Raw genomic sequence first — 19,100 nt, forward strand, 5'->3', positions numbered from 1 at the left:
AAACCCTTCCCTTTACCTTTGATGGTAGTTATCTCTTTGAGTAAATCCTACTTCAGCATACTGTGATCACTGCCACCTAGTGGTTCCTTTATCTGCAGATTCTTAATGCATGAAGAATCACTACTGATAATCAAATCAAGAGTATTACTCCCTCTAGTTGCCTCCCGAACATGCTGATGAAGAAAACAATCATCCAATAAATCCACAAAAGCCTTGCTAGTGTATGAGTGACCAACCCCCAAATTCCAGTCAATATCTGGGAAATTAAAATCCCCCATTATAAAACTCTCTGATTTACTGGCCCACTCTATTTCCCTGTACAGTTTCTTATTATACTCATCAGAGTCATTAGGCCTATAGCACACTCCTACTCTCAATTTTGATCTCCCAATGCTTATGTCACACCAAACTGAATCGGCACTGCACTGTTCAGTGATGTCGACTGGCTTCACTTCCTTGGATTTTATGTGTTTCTTAACTAATAGCATAACCCGTCCTGCCTTTCTGTACACATTGTACTCCCCAAATTCCAGTTCTGCATTCCTTATATCTGTGTGACACCACATCTCTGATATCCCAACAATATCCACCTTTGATGCTTTGAGCAATACCTCAAATTCATCAAATTTATTTACCAAACTCCTAGCATTGGTGTACACGCAAGTATACATGCACCTGTTCCTATTCTTAGCTACCCTAACACAACTCATGTGTTTACTTCTACCGCAATGACTCCCAGCAGTCTCTGAAATATCCTGCATCTTGTTTTCCAGGCTTCTGCTCATTCCAATAGAAGCAGTGCAAGAATCACTTTCACCTCTGCCAGTGGCTACTGTTAATCTATTAGTCCTTGTATCCCCCCCAAGCTAGCAGTTTTCCGACCCACCTAACACTGCCTCAATAGCATCAGCAAATATTCTTGCACCCTTTCTATTTAAGTGTATCCCATCCCTTTAGAAGCAGTCTCTCCTGTTAACAAGGTATCCCTCTCCTGTTAACAAGATTCTGACAGGTAACCCTCAAGATACATAATTAACACATTCCTGAAAATCATTGCAATGCAAAAACTATCTTGGAAGTCATTTTCCACCCTTCTTGTTACTTGTTTCCATGTTTTTTTACAAAATCCTCCCAAAATTTTCATTAGTCTCTCTCTCTCTCAGACATACTGTAGTCCTATTGCACTTTTCTTTATATTCCAAAATATTTTTTCTTTTCTCTAGCTGTTTGCTGGATCTGCCATGGTATTCTGAATTCCCTGTCCTCTGCCTTGCCCCCCCTCTCTCTCGCTCGCAATTTCCACTAAAGTTCTTTTAAATTTTTTCCATTCATCTGTTATGTTATTTGGTTTTTAGGAGCATTAGCAACTAAGGCCATATTGCTCCAGGGATATGGAGTGGTCACAGGCACGAACCCTGGTCTAATCAAGAAGTGTGTGCTACGCACTGCTGCTCCTGCCCACCTGGCTACGGAGGTGCCATCCATTCATCTAATATAATCAGTAATGCCATTTAACTTATGAGCAAGGTTTTTATATTTAATGGTTGTTGGCAAAGTATATATACTCTTGTTCTTTATATGATGACATCACACAGGTTCTATTGTTTAAATTATATTATACAGTATGATTATCAGCATACATAATGATGCATGGCATAAACAATTTTCAGAAACTGGATGTTTGTGCAAAGGCTGAGTCACTGTAGGCCAAGTGTATGTGAAAAAAACCACTGAGTAAGTTGGTGCCCGCATGAGAAAATCAGTTGCAGGGCTAGTCAATAATTAGGTGTGCTGCAGCCAATTTGGAAACTGTTACAGAATAGTTTAACAATAAAGCCCTACAAGTGGCAGATTATTCAAGAAATAACCATAAATGATAAAGAATCAGGGTGTACATTTTGTAATAAACTTTTGAACTGGATTGAAGCAGAAAAAGAACTGTTATCTATAAAGCCAGTTTCCACATCTCAGGCTTTGTGAATTGTCACAATCTTAAGATATGGGGAACTCATTCTCTCACTTACAGTTTGAACATTTGTGAGACAAGCTGAAAGTGAATGTTTTTTGCTCTGTATCCAACAAAATTTAGTCTTTTTTTTTTTTTTTTCTCTGTTGAAAATATTGTAAATGGAATAGTGTATTTGGATATGCTTGAACTGGTTAATGCCTCATCATGAATACTTCAGAGAAAGTTGTATTTTTCAACAAGATGGGGCATTTCCCCATTGTCATAATGCAGTAACAGGATTACTGAATGAGAAATTGGCCAGATGAAGCCATATATATGATATATTCATATTCATCATATATCAGAAACTTTTTATGATTACCATTAGCATTAGTAGAGGCATATGATGCAAGAAAGCAAGCTTATGCAGCATCAGCCAAAAAAAAAAAACCCCTCTCATTTTACCCCTCCATTCGTTCCAAATGCCTGTCCAGCTCAGTCTTAAATTTATTTAGACTATCAGCTTCCACAACAAAAGATGGAAGTCTGTTCCACCAGTAAACCACCTGCTGGCTAAAGACAAATTTCTGCATATCTATTCTACAACTGTCTTTCCTAAATTTGAATCTTTGCACCCCTCAGGTCCTTAATCTGAGCAAGAGGAAGAATCCCATCAACATTCAGCTTGCTCAACCTATTCAAGTCCTTATACACCTCAATCAGATCACCTTGCAGGTGTCTACTCTGCAGATGCTGAAATATGCAAAACTTAAGCCTTTCTTGGTAAGAGCACCCCTTTGTTCCCTCTCATCCAACTAGTTGCCCTTCTTTGTACTCGTTCTAGCAACTCTACATCCTTCCTAAAATGAGTCCTCCAGACCTGTACACAGTACTCTAAGTGTGGCCTGACCATTGCCTTGTACAATGGGATAATCACTTCCCTGTCCCTGCTAGCAAAATTCCTATATATCATTGACAAGATTCCATGACCTGCCCTGGCAGCTCATCTGCACTGCTCAGCAAACTTCATATTTGACTGCACAATTACCCCCAGGTCTTTTTCATTCTCCACCTCCCTGAGTGTAGTACCACACAGTTGGTACATTTCTCCTGGGTTACTGCTACCCATATGGAGTACTTTGCATTTGTCAATGTTAAACTTCAGTTGCCACTTCTCTGCCCATCTGCCTAAGTTTTCCAGATCCTGAGTTTTGCAGTAGCATACTGTCTTTACTGTCGTTAACAACCCTGCCAACCTTTGTATCATCTGCAAACTTGGACATTAAACCCAATATACCTTCATCAATATCGTTGATGAATACACAAAACAACAATGGACACAGCACCGAACTCTTATGATGACTATATAAATGGTCAAGATTATGTTTCTTTTCTGCCAAACAATCTTTAGCAACTCGAAAACAAGATTCCTCAAGCTGTGAATTCCATTGAAGCAGAAACTGTATGTATAGTATATTATGTATAGTTTCAATATCATTTTGATGAATTTCTATATCATTTGCAGTTTTACTTATGATACTTTATTTTAGTTGTTTTTTTTTTTTTTTTTGTTAGTTGTTGGTGCATCAGCTTCTATGGCCATATTGCACCTCCCAAAGTTTTTGTATTTTACTGTGATCCAAGCCCGAGGCGGGAATCGAACCCGCGACCTTTGTGTTGCCAGGCAGGCACTTTACCTACCTGGCTAGCCTGGTCGGCATTTTTTTTTTTTTTTTAGTTGTAATTTAGTGGTTTCGTCACTTGTTTGAAATAGACCCAGGTTCAAATTTAATCAGAATGGAGGAATCAGGATTGCAATGAACTGATCTCAGGCAGGAGTAGTGTTCCCCCTATGAGTTATTCCAACTTTTTCAGCCTGCACATCATGCAGATCGGCCCATGAACACACTCTTATACAAGCAATAACATTCATATCATAATATGGTCTTAGATGCTAATGTGTTATATAAATAGCAAGCTGAAGATTTCAGAAATCATCCTTTTTAAGCTTTTTTTCTTTTTTTTTTTTCATTCCATTAACATAGCTGAAAAATTTATACAGTAATTGCAGACAATTGCATGCAACTTATATTTTCTGAGAGCCTAGTAATAAGGAAGTATCTATGCAATATAAATAAAAATATAATAAATCTGAGAAATGAAAGAAATGGACAAATAGATGTATTGAGGGAAGTACAGTAGGTGGAGAATAGTTTGGATGATTAAACTCATGATAAATTTTATTTCAGCTATTCTAGGGCAGCCCTTGTATTTCTCAATCATTTAAAGTGGGAACTCTGCTGGAAAATATAAAATATTGTATTAAAATTTGTTACTTTATGAAACAGCAATAATCTTAATTTGATATATGCCACCCATGTATATTAAGAAATTTAATTTACTACTAATATTAAATTTTACATCTCTTTGTTCTTGATGAAACTCTTTCCCTTGTAATAGTGAAACTGTTTACTGATGTAGCTATTAGATATATATTACTGTAATTATATACTGGGAAAATTATTCAGTTTAAATAACTAATTGTTATAATAAAAGATTAGTAAAATTCCATGGTTAGGTTATTAACGAAACAAAGCAATCCAGTCACTGATTTTTTGAGAAACCCATTATTCCCAGTGATACAGGATAAAATTAACTAAAAAAGTAAATACTCCAAACACAAGATTATGCATATTCAGCATATTTAATTTTCTAGTTCTACCTCATAAATTTGCCTTGTAATGCCATATATATGTATTGGTCACTTGAATGAGACCAAAACATTTACTCTCATGGGTAGCACATTGGTTATGATTGCTGTCCTTCCACACTGTGGGAAAGGCCTCTGTTTGAATCCTGGCTATAGAGAAAGAATTATGAGTCTTTTGCTCTCTGTGGCTGAGTTTTGACAGTAAAGCAAACTAACCAAAGCATTTAATATTATTCAAAACTATTACATACTATTCAAAAATAAGTAAAAAATTTGATAAATGTCTTGATTTTCAGGCTTAATTTTAAATAAAAGAGAATTTTATATTTTTAAGAGTGAGTTAATTGTTCCATAATTTTAGTATGCTGTTTTATGTGATGATCTGACAATATTTATTTAATTTTCTTCCTAGATGCTGAAGAATTTGAACATCCTTTGTAAGCATTATTTCTGTTTTTAAGTGTCAAATAGAGAATTTTGTTTTATTTGTCTATTTTTTATTAAAACAAATAAAACATTATTTTATTAATGAATTTAGTAACTTCAAATTAATACTGCATTTCATCCTACAGCTTCTTTCCACTGCATGGAAATCCAGGAGATTATGCTTGGGGAAGAGAAGGCTTAGATGCTATAATTACACATGTAAGGTTTTGGCACAATGGTCATGTGTATTTTGCCTTTATCGTATATATATATATTTATATATATTTTTTTAATTATTGAAAAAGTAAAGAAAGAAAGTTAAAACGACAATAACTGTAACTAATATGTAATTAATATTTATGAGTCAATGCAGTTGCAAGCAATCATGCAATACACCCATAATGTCTATAGAATATTAAGGATAATATAAAGAATTATTAGAAAAAGTAAATCAATCCAATAATAATACCAATAGGGACCTAAGAAAACGCAAAAAAAAAAAAAAAAAAAAATTATTATCGCTTTTTACCGACAATCTAGATGACTTCAACTGGGGCCAACCACCCAGAATGAAGGCAAAAAACGACAGGTTCTCTGTTTCTGTGATGATCAATATATGTTAAATAATTTAAATCTAAACCAAATATAAACCAGTATAGGCCAAATATAAATCGATTATAAATAAATCGAATGATGATAAAAGTTAAGAAAATTTAGAAATATTAGAATCAAAGGTAAGAAATATAAGTAAAATATAAATGTAAGCATATATTAATCATCGTTGACCCGACAGAGAACGTAATTTAATGATTAAAATAAGATTAAATATATAATACATACTACATATTGACCGTATCTAGAACATAATGTATAGTCGTCAAAATAATATGTGGTGCCCCCTACCCGAGCCACAACTTATATCTTGTAATGTCTTTAAACTGTCCTACACTCTTTATTTTTATTTCTCCGAAATTATTAGGGCAATCCGAGGACGTAGGAGAAACTATTTCTTATCTATACCACTATTTTTCGCCTTTGTGGAGTTCAGGTTCTATTATTCCTACTCCTTTAGTTTTTCTTCTTACTATCTGCATGTTTCTCTATGCGTTAATTTAATTATTTATTTATTTATTTTTACCGTATCCATCACATAGGGGGCACCACATATTATTTTGACGACTATTACATTATGTCCTAGATACGGTCAATATGTAGTATGTATTATATATTTAATCTTATTTTAATCATTAAATTATGTTCTCTGTCAGGTCAATGATGATTAATATATGCTTACATTTATATTTTACTTATATTTCTTACCTTTGATTCTAATATTTCTAAATTTTCTTAACTTTTATCATCATTCGATTTATTTATATTCTATTTATATTTGGCCTATACTGGTTTATATTTGGTTTAGATTTAAATTATTTAACATATATTGATCATCACAGAAACAGAGAACCTGTCGTTTTTTGCCTTCATTCTGGGTGGTTGGCCCCAGTTGAAGTATTAGCATTAGCATTAGTAGAGGCATTTGATGCAAGAAAGCAAGCTTATGCAGCATCAGCCAAAAAAAAAAAAAAACCCACTTCCACTTCACCCCTCTGTTCGTTCAAAATACCTGTCCAGCTGAGCCTTAAACTTATTTAGGCTATCAACCTCCACCACAAGGGATGGAAGTCTGTTCCACCAACCAACCACCCGCTGGCTAAAGGCAAATTTCCGCACGTCTATCCTACATCTGTCTTTCCTCAATTTGAATTTATGCCCTCTCAGGTGATTTTTCTGAGCTAGAGGAAGAATCCCATCAGCATTGAGCATGCTTAAACCATTCAAGGCTTTATACACCTCTCTCAGATCACCTCGCTGGTGCCTAGTCTCCAGACACTGTAATTTGCAAAACTTAAGCCTTTCTTCGTAAGAGCACCCCTTTGTTCCATTCACTAATCTTGTTGCCCTTCTCTGTACTCGTTCCAGCAGCTCTACATCCTTCTTGAAATGAGGCCTCCAGACCTGTATACAGTACTCTAGGTGTGGCCTGACCATCGCCTTATACAATGGAATAATCACCTCCTTATCCCTGCTGGAAAAATTCCTGTATATCATTGACAATACTCCCTGAGCTACTCTTGCAGCCCGTCTGCACTGCTCAGAGAACTTCATATCTGCCTGCACAACCACCCCCAAGTCCCTTTCATTCTCTACCACTGTCAGTGTAGTACCACAGAGTTGATACGTTGCTCTGGGGTTGCTGTTTCCCATGTGTAGTACTTTACATTTGTCAATGTTAAACTTCATTTGCCACCTCTCAGCCCATCTGCTCAACCTTTCCAAATCCTGTTGCAGCAGCATAGTGTCAGTAGTGTCCTTGACAACCCTGCCAACCTTTGTATCGTCTGCAAACTTGGACATTAAGCCCGATATACCATCATCAATATCATTTATAAATACAGATCCTTCTAGAGTTTACAAAGTCATCTAGATTGTCGGTAAAAAGCGATAATATTTTTTTTGCGTTTTCTTAGGTCCCTGATGGTATTATTATTGGATTGATTTACTTTTTCTAATAATTCTTTATATTATCCTTACTATTCTATATATATATATATATATACAAGATTTAATTTCTTTTTAGTGAGAACTTTGCATTTTTTTTATTATGATAATAAATGAAGTATCATGTTTATTCAAATGTAAGTGTGTGTGTGTGTGTGTGTGTGTGTGTGTGTGTGTGTGTGTGTGTGTGTGTGTGTGTGTGTGTGTGTGTGTGTGTGTGTGTGTGTGTGTGTGTGGTTTTTTTTTTTTTTTTTTATATTTATTACTAAAACTTAAGCAAGAATTAAGGAAGGAAGTCATCTTTGAATTGTGATTTTATTTTATCTGGTGTTTCAAAATTCTGGCCACTCAAGAAATCATGTTAAACAGATAATAATATACTATATTTTCAAGAGTATCTGGATACCTCTGGGATTTGAAAAGAACTACCCACCATCCACATGACATGATTTGGTATAAAAGCAACCTCATTCATGATAGAAGTAAGTACATCAACAAAATATAGTAGATGAAATGAGGAGTTAAGTTCAGTAACTTCCAACAAGGGAGACATCATACTGTGTCATATTAGCAATCAATCTGTACCATTGCGATAAAATTGCAACACCCTAGATCAATGGTGGCTGATATGAACACCAAAGGGAAATGTCATGATGCTACTAAATGATTTCTAAAATTAAAATTTTGCCTAATTGACTGGGTTTTTTTTTTTTTTTTTTCCCCAATAGTAAAATTTTCCATCCTTGGTTTAGTCTAAAATTGTTGGTGTACTTCTGAAACAAATATAAGCTGATTTTATTTTTAAAAAAAATTAAAACAAAAACAACAGTTGTATGTGGATTCACTTTTCAGAATGCACATTTAACCATCTAGTACAGTTTTTGTTGTGTCTCCTCACACTACAACCATTTTTATTTGTTTTTCTTCAAAGAAAATTGGTTTACCGATGTTCTTCAGAATACATAATGCTTCATAGTACACTGATGATGATGCATTTAGACTAGACTGATAATGGGAAACAACTTTTCCATTAAGCAAAAAAAGCAGTTGATTAATCAAAATTTAAAGTTAGAAATCATAATATCTAAATTGGTGATACTTAGTCCAGTTTTAACGTCAAATTCAAAAATTCCAGCCCAAATATATATAATTAGACCGGGGTTCGAGCCTGTCACCACCAAATACGGAGGATGCGGAAAGGTCAGGGAATGACCACCGCATATTCCGGAGCAATATGGTCTTAATTGCTAATGCTCCTAAAAACCAAACAACAACAACAGCCCAAATATGACTAAAAAGGTCCAGACATGTAGCCTAAACCTAAAAATAAGCAAGATGCCTTTTTATTGAAACATTCTCTCTCTCTCTCTCTCTCTCTGTGTGTGGGTGTGAATGAGTGAGTGATATATATGAATTTTCTCTCTCTGTGTGTGCATAGACACATATACAGGGTGATTCACTACCAGTGCGACAAACTTGCAGGAGGTGTAGGGGGCACAAAGACGAATCGGAATCACATAGCATTGCAGGGTCCGAAATGCCTTCGTCATGCGGGAGGTCACGTGAACAAAGAAGCAAATAAAAAGAACAGAAACAGCAACTTGTTAGTGTAACAGAAATTATTTTAATGACAAGTTTTACATTGGCAAAAAGCCATGCTACAGAAGGTGTTCGACAGTTCGACCAGAAGCAGTCACACAGGCTTCACAGCGCCGCCGCATGGAATCCCTAATGTTCTGGAAGATTCCTGCCATGTCTCGAATCTCCCCGGCAGCTACATAGATGCGAGCGATGAGGTCTTCAACTGAATCAACGGGGGTCTCGTACACCAATGTCTTCATTTGACCCCAGCAGAAGAAGTCCAGGCCTGATAGGTCCGGCGATCTAGCAGGCCAATGAACCGGACCACCACAACCTATCCAATGCTGTCCAAATGTAACGTTTAGGTGTTGGCGGACGTCATTGACGTAATGTGGGGAGCCCCATCATGCTGGAACCACATTGAGCGGCGCAACGACTGAGGAACATGTGCTTCTTCAATAAGTTCGGGCAGGACTTGCTGTAGAAAGATCAAGTATGCCCTACCGTCCAGACGAGGGGGTAGAAGTACAGTCCAATGAGGTGGTCTCCAACAATGCCAGCCGAAACATTGACAGAGAAACGGCGTTGAGTTGCGCGTGTTCGTGTACCATGGGGGTTCTCCAAAGCCCACAAATGGGCGTTATGTTGATTGAAGGTTCCCTCTCTTGTGAAACTTGCCTCATCCGTGAAAAATACGGACGCAGCAAATGCGCTGTCTGCCGCACTCTGTTGAAGAAACCAAGTAGCAAAAGTCCTCTGGAGTGGATAATCCGCAGGCTCCAATGATTGGACGTGTTGCAGATAGTATGAACTCATTTGGTTTGTTCACAGTATCCTCCATACAGCGGATTGGGAAATACCCAATTGTTGGCCTATCACTTGAGTACTCGTACTCGGATTGCCTTCTGCAAGACGTAGGACATTCTCCTCATTGTCTGGCGTCCTCATCGTTCGGTCTCGATTCATGGTACCTCTCGTGAAACAACCAGTCTCACGTAACCTTCTGTGCACACGTGTGAAAATTGTATGATGAGGAGCACGCCTGTGCGGGAAACGTTCCTGGTACAAGCGCAGAGCGGTGCGCCCATTACAGTCTGCAGCTCCATACGCGAGGTGCATGTCGGCCAGTTCAACGTTTGAATACTCGTCCATCTTACTGCCTCGGGAACTGGTTCGCAAATGCTGACTTCCAGCGGGATTGCTATTCACACGACCTCCCGTTCAACGTTGTCTACCGCACGACAAAGGCATTTCGGACCTTGCAATGCTATGTGATTCCGATTCGTCTTTGTGCCCCTACACCTCCTGCAAGTTTGTCGCACTTGTAGTGAATCACCCTGTATAGATATGTCTATATTGAAATATATATATGTTCTGGCATAATAAGAATATTAGAAATATGGTGTCGTCCCAATATGTAGAAAATACAGAATGTACAAGAAAGATAGACACGTGGAGTTAAAGTATAGCATTAGTTGAGGCATATGATGCAAGAAAGCAAGCTTATACAGCATTAGCAAAAAAAAAAAAAAAAAAACCCCTTCCCATTTCTACCATCCCGTCACTCCAAATGTTTGCCTAGTTCAGCCTTAAATTTATTTAAGCTATCAACTACCCACTGGCTAAAGACAAACTTCCGCACATCTATTCTACAACTGTCTTTCCTCAATTTGAATCTATGCCCCCTCAGGTTCTTAATCTGAGCAAGTGGAAATATCCCGTCAGCATTGAGCCTGCTCAAACCATTCAAGAACTTATATATCTCGATCAGATCACTTCGCAGGTGCCTAGTCTCCAGATGCTGCAACTTGTAGAACTTAAGCTTTCTTCGTAAGCACACCCCTTTGTTCCTCTCACCAGTCATGTTGCCCTTCTCTGTACTCGTTCTAGCAACTCAACATCCTTCCTAAAATGGGGCCTCCAGACCTGTATACAATACTCAAGGTGTGGCCTGACCATTGCCTTATACAAAGCAATAATCACCTCCTTGTCTCTGCTAGCAAAATTCCTATATATCATTGACAAAACTCCATGACCTGCTCTGGCACCCCATCTGCACTGCTCAGAGAAAGAGAGAGAGATAATCTTTATTACCCTTCATGGCCATAAAGCCAAGGGCTTACAGTTTCCCAAACTTCCGGGAAAATTGAACAATTATTTACAAAAAGGTAATTTTACAAAGAAAGCATTATAATACAAAGGAGAGAACTCCTTACGAGAGTTAAATCTGATTGAGCTGACTTAACATCGAGATAAGAGCACCAGCTCAATCAGACAGGAACAGATGCAAGGTATACATCAGTCATTGCTGATTAGTCCTACTCGTCATAATTTTTTTCCGGTAAGTCCGGTCAGCAGTGAATTTGTTCAGGTCGGCGTCCAGTGCCTGGGTTTGCTTGAGCATCTGCTGAGGAAGGAACCTGTCAGAGAGATGGAGTCGTGCTGAATGCGAGTAGAGCTCGTGATTGGCTCTAAGGGCAGCAGGGGGGATCCTCCAGCCACAGGTATCCCAGAATGAAGGTGTTGCAATTATGCCTGTTATCATCTTGACTGTTGCTAGGAGGCGTTGGTCGTCGACTAAGGTGGGAAGCCGTGGAATTCCGAGAGAGTTGGCAAGCTGTACGAATCAGAGCTGGAAGGTTGTGTTTCCTGTTGGCCCACTTTAGGAGCCAGAATTCTGTGGCAAAGAGTGGTTTCTTTATTGACGGTGCCGCTGACGCCCAAATTTCAGCCGCTTAGAGTAAAGGTGGAAAGATAACTGTTCTTATGTACCTCACGGTTATCTTTTTATCTCTGATATGAAGGAGATATTGTTTTGCTATCCACCGGAGTCTTGAAGCACGTGTGAGGAGCATATCCATGTGGGCGTTGAATCGAAGTTTGGAGTCAAATACAATGCCCAGATCACGATGGCTGGACACAATTGGGATGAGGGTGTTGCCGACCGAAGGCTGGAGAGAAGGAGTTTGCTTCAATGAATACACCATGAATTCAGACTTAGCAGGATTGATCTTGAGCCCAAACTGGCAGAGGTAAGATGTGACTGTGGTGAGAGTGTTGTTAATTTCCACTTTTACCAGATCTAGGTCTTGACCGGGGATGATGGGAGTGAGGATCTTGATATCGTCCGCATAGCTCAGTAGACATCGAGAATGTGCAACCAGTGGGAAGATAATGGATGAAAACAGAAGGCCCGAAAGGACCCCTCCTTGTGGGACTCCTGCGGTGACGGATCTAGTAAGGGTGCGATCTCCCGTATGAAGCTTTATAACTCTGTTATTCAGAAGAGAGGAGAGAAAGCATAATATGTTCCCTGTGATCTGGAAGTGGCATTCCAGGAGAGTGAGAAGTTGGTTTACTTGGACGGCATCCAAGAACTTCATATCTGACTGCACAATTATCCCCAGGTCTTTTTTATTCTCCACCTCCCTGAGTGTAGTACCACACAGTTGGTACGTTTCTCTTGAGTTACTGCTACCCATATGGAGTACTTTGCATTTGTCAAATGTTAAACTTCAGTTGCCACTTCTCAGCCCATCTGCCTAACTTTTCTAGATCCTGTTGCAGTAGCATACTGTCTTTACTGTCGTTAACAACCCTGCCAACATTTGTATCATCTGCAAACTTGAACATTAAACTTGATATACCTTCATCAATATCATTGATAAATACACAAAACAACAATAGGCCTAGCACAGAATTCTGGGTGACTCTGCTATTAACATTAGTCCATGTAGAGCAGGGTCAATTTTTTATTACCACTCTCTGTCGTCTCCCACTCAATCATCCCTTTATCCATTGCAGTAACTTGCCCTTAATGCCATACCACTCCAATTTGTACAGCAGTCTTCCATGTGCAACAGTATCAATAGCTTTTCTGAAATCCAAGTATATGATATCAAAATTATTTTTTGCATCGAGTTACTTTGTGACCACATTGTAGTATCCAATCAAATTGGTCAGACGAGACTTCCCCTTGACAAACCCATGCTGTGTGTGAGCTATTACTGCTGTCTTGTCTAGGTGATCCTGTATCATCTCTTTAACCAGTGACTCCATTATTTTCCCTGGAACAGAAGTTAAACTAACAGGTCTATAATTATTTGTCTAAAAAATATAAATTCATACACCGACAATTGAATAAAATTTAATATGACTACAATCTTTACACAAAAATATTTACAATAAACTATTGCGGAATGCTAAAAACTGTAATAAAAGATCATTTACAATAAAATTTGCTAAAATATAAAACATTAAAAGCGCTAAAAACCTGAATCTTTTGGGAGCGTCAGCTCCCTTCTTCAACAGTGATATGACTTCCTGCAGCATCTCCTTAAGTAGCAGGCTCACGGTACCTCCACACGTGGTATTTCTCCACGTGGTTCAATCGGCACATGGTCAGAACTGGAAGCGGAAATGTCTCGGGAACGTGGCAAAGAAAATCGTTCATCCGACCTTAATATAATTGTTTCAAAGATAGGATTAATACGTATACCTCTATCTCTATTGATGGTATTCCTACTGGATGAACTAATCCGTAAACCCTCGAGCCATTTACGCTCCCAGTATCCATGTGCACGATCCAAAATAATAGCGTCCTCCGGGGAGATTTGATGCTGCTTCTCCCAAAAATATTCGGCCACAGCAGACTTGTTGTATTCAGCGGTTCTTATGGCATTTAAATGTTCCCCCAGACGATCCCTGAGCCGTCGTTTTGTTTCCCCCACAATCCGGGCATTCTATTCTATAAACCACTCCACTACTAAGATCTTTTGGTATGCGCTCTTTGACCTGAGACACAGCTGTGCACAGCCTCCGCCCAGGAAGCTGTACACAGCGTGTCCCATAACCCCGTAAAATTCTTGCCAGATCTTCAGTAAGGCCCGGATAGTAGGGGATGTATGCGGTGGCTACCGGAACGAACAGCTCCCTACGTTCGGACACTCCTCTGCTATATCTATCCAGGATCCTCTGGGGGTATCCGCACTTTCTAAGTTCTGCCGTGACACGATTAATTTCTTTTTCTTTATCCTCAGAAGTGGTACAGTGTGATCTTACTCTGTCAAATAAAGCTTTTGCTACACTATTCTTGTATTGTCCAGCTTGTGCTGAATTGAAATGGGTGTATTGACCTCTACACATGGGTTTTTTAAAAACTGACATCTTAAGTCTAAAACCCACCCTAGAACATCCAAAAATGACAGGGTACCACCCGTTTCCACCTCTGAGGTGAATTGTATAAATTGGGAGAAGCTATTAAGCCAGCAAACGGCATCATCCTCCCTCCCCTTCTGGACCAGGGCAAAGGTATCATCAACATATCTTCTCCAATTCCTAATAGGAAACCAACACCCACTAAAAACTCTACTTTCCAACTCCTCCATGGCCAAATTGGCCACGGTGGCACTAATGGGTGAACCCATGGCAGTACCGCGAACCTGCTTATACATAGTTCCTTGAAACAACATGGTAGTACTAGCTAGACATAATTCTGCAACATCTCCTTAAGTAGCCTGCTACTTAAGGAGATGTTGCAGGAAGTCATATCACTGTTGAAGAAGGGAGCTGACGCTCCCGAAAGCTTCAGGTTTTTAGCGCTTTTAATGTTTTATATTTTAGCAAATTTTATTGTAAATGATCTTTTATTACAGTTTTTAGCATTCCGCAATAGTTTATTGTAAATATTTTTGTGTAAAGATTGTAGTCATATTAAATTTTAAATTTTATTCAATGGTCGGTGTATGAATTTATATTTTTTAGACATGAGTTTTCCCGACCTCAGAGGCCTCTTTCAGGATATAATTATTTGTGTCACTCTCTGAGTCCCCTTTAATTGGAGATACATTTGCACATCGTCAGTTCATGGGGACCTCCCCTGACTCTAAGTATGCTCTCAAATGTTTGAGAACAGGGTTTATTTACTTCCCTTGCTGCCTCCTTCATTATAACTGGATAGATTTCCTCTGCCCCAGGTTCCTTTTTCAATTCCTACTATTAGTTCACACTCTCCCTATATATATTTATATATCTTGTTCAAATTTTCAATCGTTAATAAAATACTTTTTATTCATCCACTCAAGTTCAAATACATTTTTTTAAACTTGTAGTGGATGACACTTGATGTTAATACAGTTTTTTCAAATATTAATTCATTAATTAAATTTAATTAATTAATTTTAGTTTTATATGGGAGAAAAAAAATTTCTCTTATATAAGATATTTAGCAGGATATAAATTTAAAAGAAATTTGTCTTGCAATGGCAAAGTTGGTAGAACGTCGGCGTAGAATCTTCATGCCTTCGGATCGAATCTCGTCGAAGCATAAAATTTTTTTATTTGATTTCCAAATAATTTTTAATACTTTAAATAGAGTTTTAGCAGTTTGTAATGAAAATTGAAATCAACAGGCAGTAGCTCAATCGGTAAAATGCAAGGATTTCAGTATTTTTCACGTGAAGGTGAAGAATGCGAGTTCAATTCTTGCGAAAATCAATAATTTTTTTGATAAATTTTTGCTTTAAGTAGACATTTTATCCAAATGATTTTCGAGAGTGAGTTAGCAGTTGTGGCTTAGTGGTTAGAATGAAGGATTTTTCTCAAAAAATAAAATTGAAGAAATTTTATGCTTTGGGTTCAATTCCGATTTCTCTCCTTAAAATCTTTGTCATCGATTGTCGGTCACTTCTCCTACCTAACCTTAAGATTGAGCTACGTGTCGAGAAGGTGAATGGCATAGGGTAGTAAAATAATTATGTCACTAGCGTGCCCCTCAGGGTACCGGGCGCCCCCCTGTTGTAAGAAGCCTTACTCCATCATCAGGGCCACTGATGGAGTGGACCGTAATTAATTTTAGTTTTATATGGGAGAAAAAAATTTCTCTTATATAAGATATTTAGCAGGATATAAATTTAGGAATAAATACCGTCAGTGGCGAAGCGTGTAGATCGCTGGAAAAAAATTTCTTTTCCAGATTCTTTTTTCATTCTGGGTCCTAGTCTGAGTCAAGGAAGGAACAAAATGGAAAATGAAACATGTGAATAAAAATAATTCGCTTTCTATTTTTCCACTTAATATTGTGATTCTGTCATATGTATATACATATTTATATTAATTGTAATTATTTAATAAAAAGTAACTAAAATAAAATTTTTCTTTGTTGACCTAAGTAGGAATTGACTTTAAAAATTTTTTTTTTTATATTACTTGTTTATGTTTAACTTCAACAATTTCTCCTCCACTTTGCTCTCAGTTATTACAAAATCAGTTAGTTTCCTGTTAGAGGTTTGTATGTATGTGTGTATATATAATGTATGAATTCTCTCTCTCTGTGCATGCATAGACACATATATAAATGTCTATATTGAAATATATATATATATATGTTCTGGCATAAAAATATTAGAAATATGGTGTCATCCCAAGGTATAGTACATCTAATAGATAAGAATTGTTGAGATATTGAGTCAGCCTATGTGACATTAGTGATGGGAAAGTGAAAATGAGATTTGGGGGTTGTGCTACAGAACAAATGAGTGAAAGTGATTAATTTATACAGACAAGTGCTTAGTAAGTGAGCAGATACTAGTGTACTATAATGGAGGAGTTCCATTTTTCCAGAGATATGTTGGTACTGGTGGTGGGTTGCTCTCATGGTAGCAGTACATGTCTGGATTTATTATATGACTGCTGTAGAGATGCCTCATAGGAAAACAGAATTATGACCTTATTTATTTTTTCACTAAGATTCCAATTAATATTGAAAATTTTCACATAAAGAAATAATTGTAGTAATCATAATACATTAACATGAGTCATACCTAAGGAAATATGCATTGTCAAAGGTAAAGGGAGGGTTTTAATTTTCACAAGGGAATTTGTGATGGCATTATTTGAGTTCAGAGGGAACAGTTGGTAAATCTAACAAGATGAAGAATGTTCAGTGAAGTAATTTTAGAAGTTACTAATCTTTTTATACTTAAAGAAAAGTTATTGTTTAATGCCCAGTTCAAAATGGATAACCAATGATAAAGTTAGCAAATATTAGTTCCTAACATATAGGTTAGTGTAAAAGCATCATTTTAACGTAGCCATCTACCAAAGTAATTAAATTGGCATTGTTTTCAGGTTATATCTTATTGTGAATGCCTTCACAATGAGTTGCCATGGTATTGTACTACCTCAAATAAGTAACACTTCACCAGTGGAGAAGAATACTGTTATTTATTCTCAGCAGATACCACCACCACCCGGATGGTACCGTTTCAAAGCTTGTTGGCTTCTCTTTGGTGGGTGGGCACAATGTGAGATATAACCAAAACAATGCCAATTTAATTAATTTATTTAACTACTTTGGTAGATGGCTACATTAAAATGATGCTTTTGCACTAACCTATATGTTAGTCATTCTACCTCGTAGCATGAGGCCTTTGCCCTTAAATATTTTATAGCCCATTAATTCCTTAAATTCTGATCTACAGATAATTCTTCCATGGGAGAAGAAAACTTCAGTCCTTCTAAAACCCAGTTTTGTCTTGTTTTAATTCTGATTTCTCAACCTTCAACCTGTACATTGAACTACAGTACTGTAGGTTCTAATACCTTTCACGTTTTGGGGCTAAAATGAAAAAAAATAATAAATAATATTAATTTTGTGTTTATCTTCAAACTGTAGTGTGCCATTAATGCTATTTACACTTAGTGTACAGTATTATGCATTTCATACAATGAAGTTTCCCTTCAGTTGCATCAGGAAATGCATTTTCCCAAAACATGTAAATAAAATTCATTTACATGTTTTCAAATGGAAATGAGTATCGTCCTGAATCTTTATGGTTCTTAATCCGCTCCTCTCATCTTGTCCATCTTTTTTTTGTTGCTGAACATTATATTTGCCTTTGCTGGATTATGTTTGTCTCGATCAGCAGATTTATGTGCCTGGAATTTGTAAGGGAAAAACTTGAGGTTACCTTCAGCTAACCTCTAGCTAACTAATAAAACAAACTTATCTGAGAAAAGTTCTATACCTCCCAAACACGTGCTCATTCATTTCACGGTCATACATGGTCTCAGTTGCAATGTCACCCATGACCATTTCCACTTACAGTCTGCCAAACTTCACTTACTTTTTCTGACAGATTCCTAATTATTGGTTGTTAGGACAACTGAGAATCCTCATCTCAGTTGTCCTAATTATTCACTGTACAATTCCTTTGGCTTCAAAGGTGATACTTGTGCATGTGTCCACTCTAATATTTCCTGTCAGAGACAGTAATTTTCATTCTCTTCTTTTTGATCTTCTCTGGCGTAAAAATCTCTCTGCCACCATTCTGTCACATTCATCTGTTGCCTCTGTCATTCTCCCAACTCCACTTATCACTTGGAACTCTTTTGACTTCCTCTTTCAAAACTTGACTTTCTCCAGTCCAGCTTTCCCAACAGTGAGGTAATTTTACTTGTCAATTTTTATGTTCGCAACTCCAGTTGGCTTCTGTGTTCTAGTCATATGAACCCAGCTGATCAAGATGCAGAGGCTTTGCAATTGCTAATGACCTCTTGCAGATTGTTCATTTACATATCAAAATACCAGCCAATCCTAACCAAGTAGCCAACACTCTTGATCTTTTTCTCACAAACAACCTTTCCAAGTACCCAGTTGAGATGAGTGGTCCTATAGGCACCTCAGATCACAACTTGGTGATGGCTCTTCTCCACTGGAGCCTTTCTCTCATAGCTGTTTTCAACCTTGTGTTGTTTGACATTACAAGAATGCAAAATGGAATGATCTGTGAGATTTCTGTTCTTTTTTTTTTTTTTTTTTTTTGTTTGGATTACTGTTTTAAATCTTATGATTTCAGTGTTTTCAGATCATGTCAG

At 37.4% G+C, this 19,100-nt stretch overlaps 1 protein-coding gene across 1 annotated transcript in view; it reads left to right on the forward strand.

Annotated features, from left to right (window-relative positions):
- Window positions 1–19,100, forward strand: part of LOC150088808 (E3 ubiquitin-protein ligase RNF115-like) — a 166,114-nt gene that overhangs the window by 104,728 nt on the left and 42,286 nt on the right. The window contains exons 6-7 of the mRNA XM_090370911.1: window positions 5,071–5,095; window positions 5,231–5,303. Of these exons, the coding sequence (XP_090227037.1) occupies window positions 5,071–5,095; window positions 5,231–5,303 (98 nt within the window). The remainder of the gene's footprint in view (window positions 1–5,070; window positions 5,096–5,230; window positions 5,304–19,100) is intronic.

This window comes from Mastigoproctus giganteus, chromosome 3 (genome assembly GCF_048544385.1).
Source record: "Mastigoproctus giganteus isolate SK-2022 chromosome 3, ASM4854438v1, whole genome shotgun sequence".
Taxonomy (NCBI): Eukaryota; Metazoa; Arthropoda; class Arachnida; order Uropygi; family Thelyphonidae; genus Mastigoproctus; species Mastigoproctus giganteus.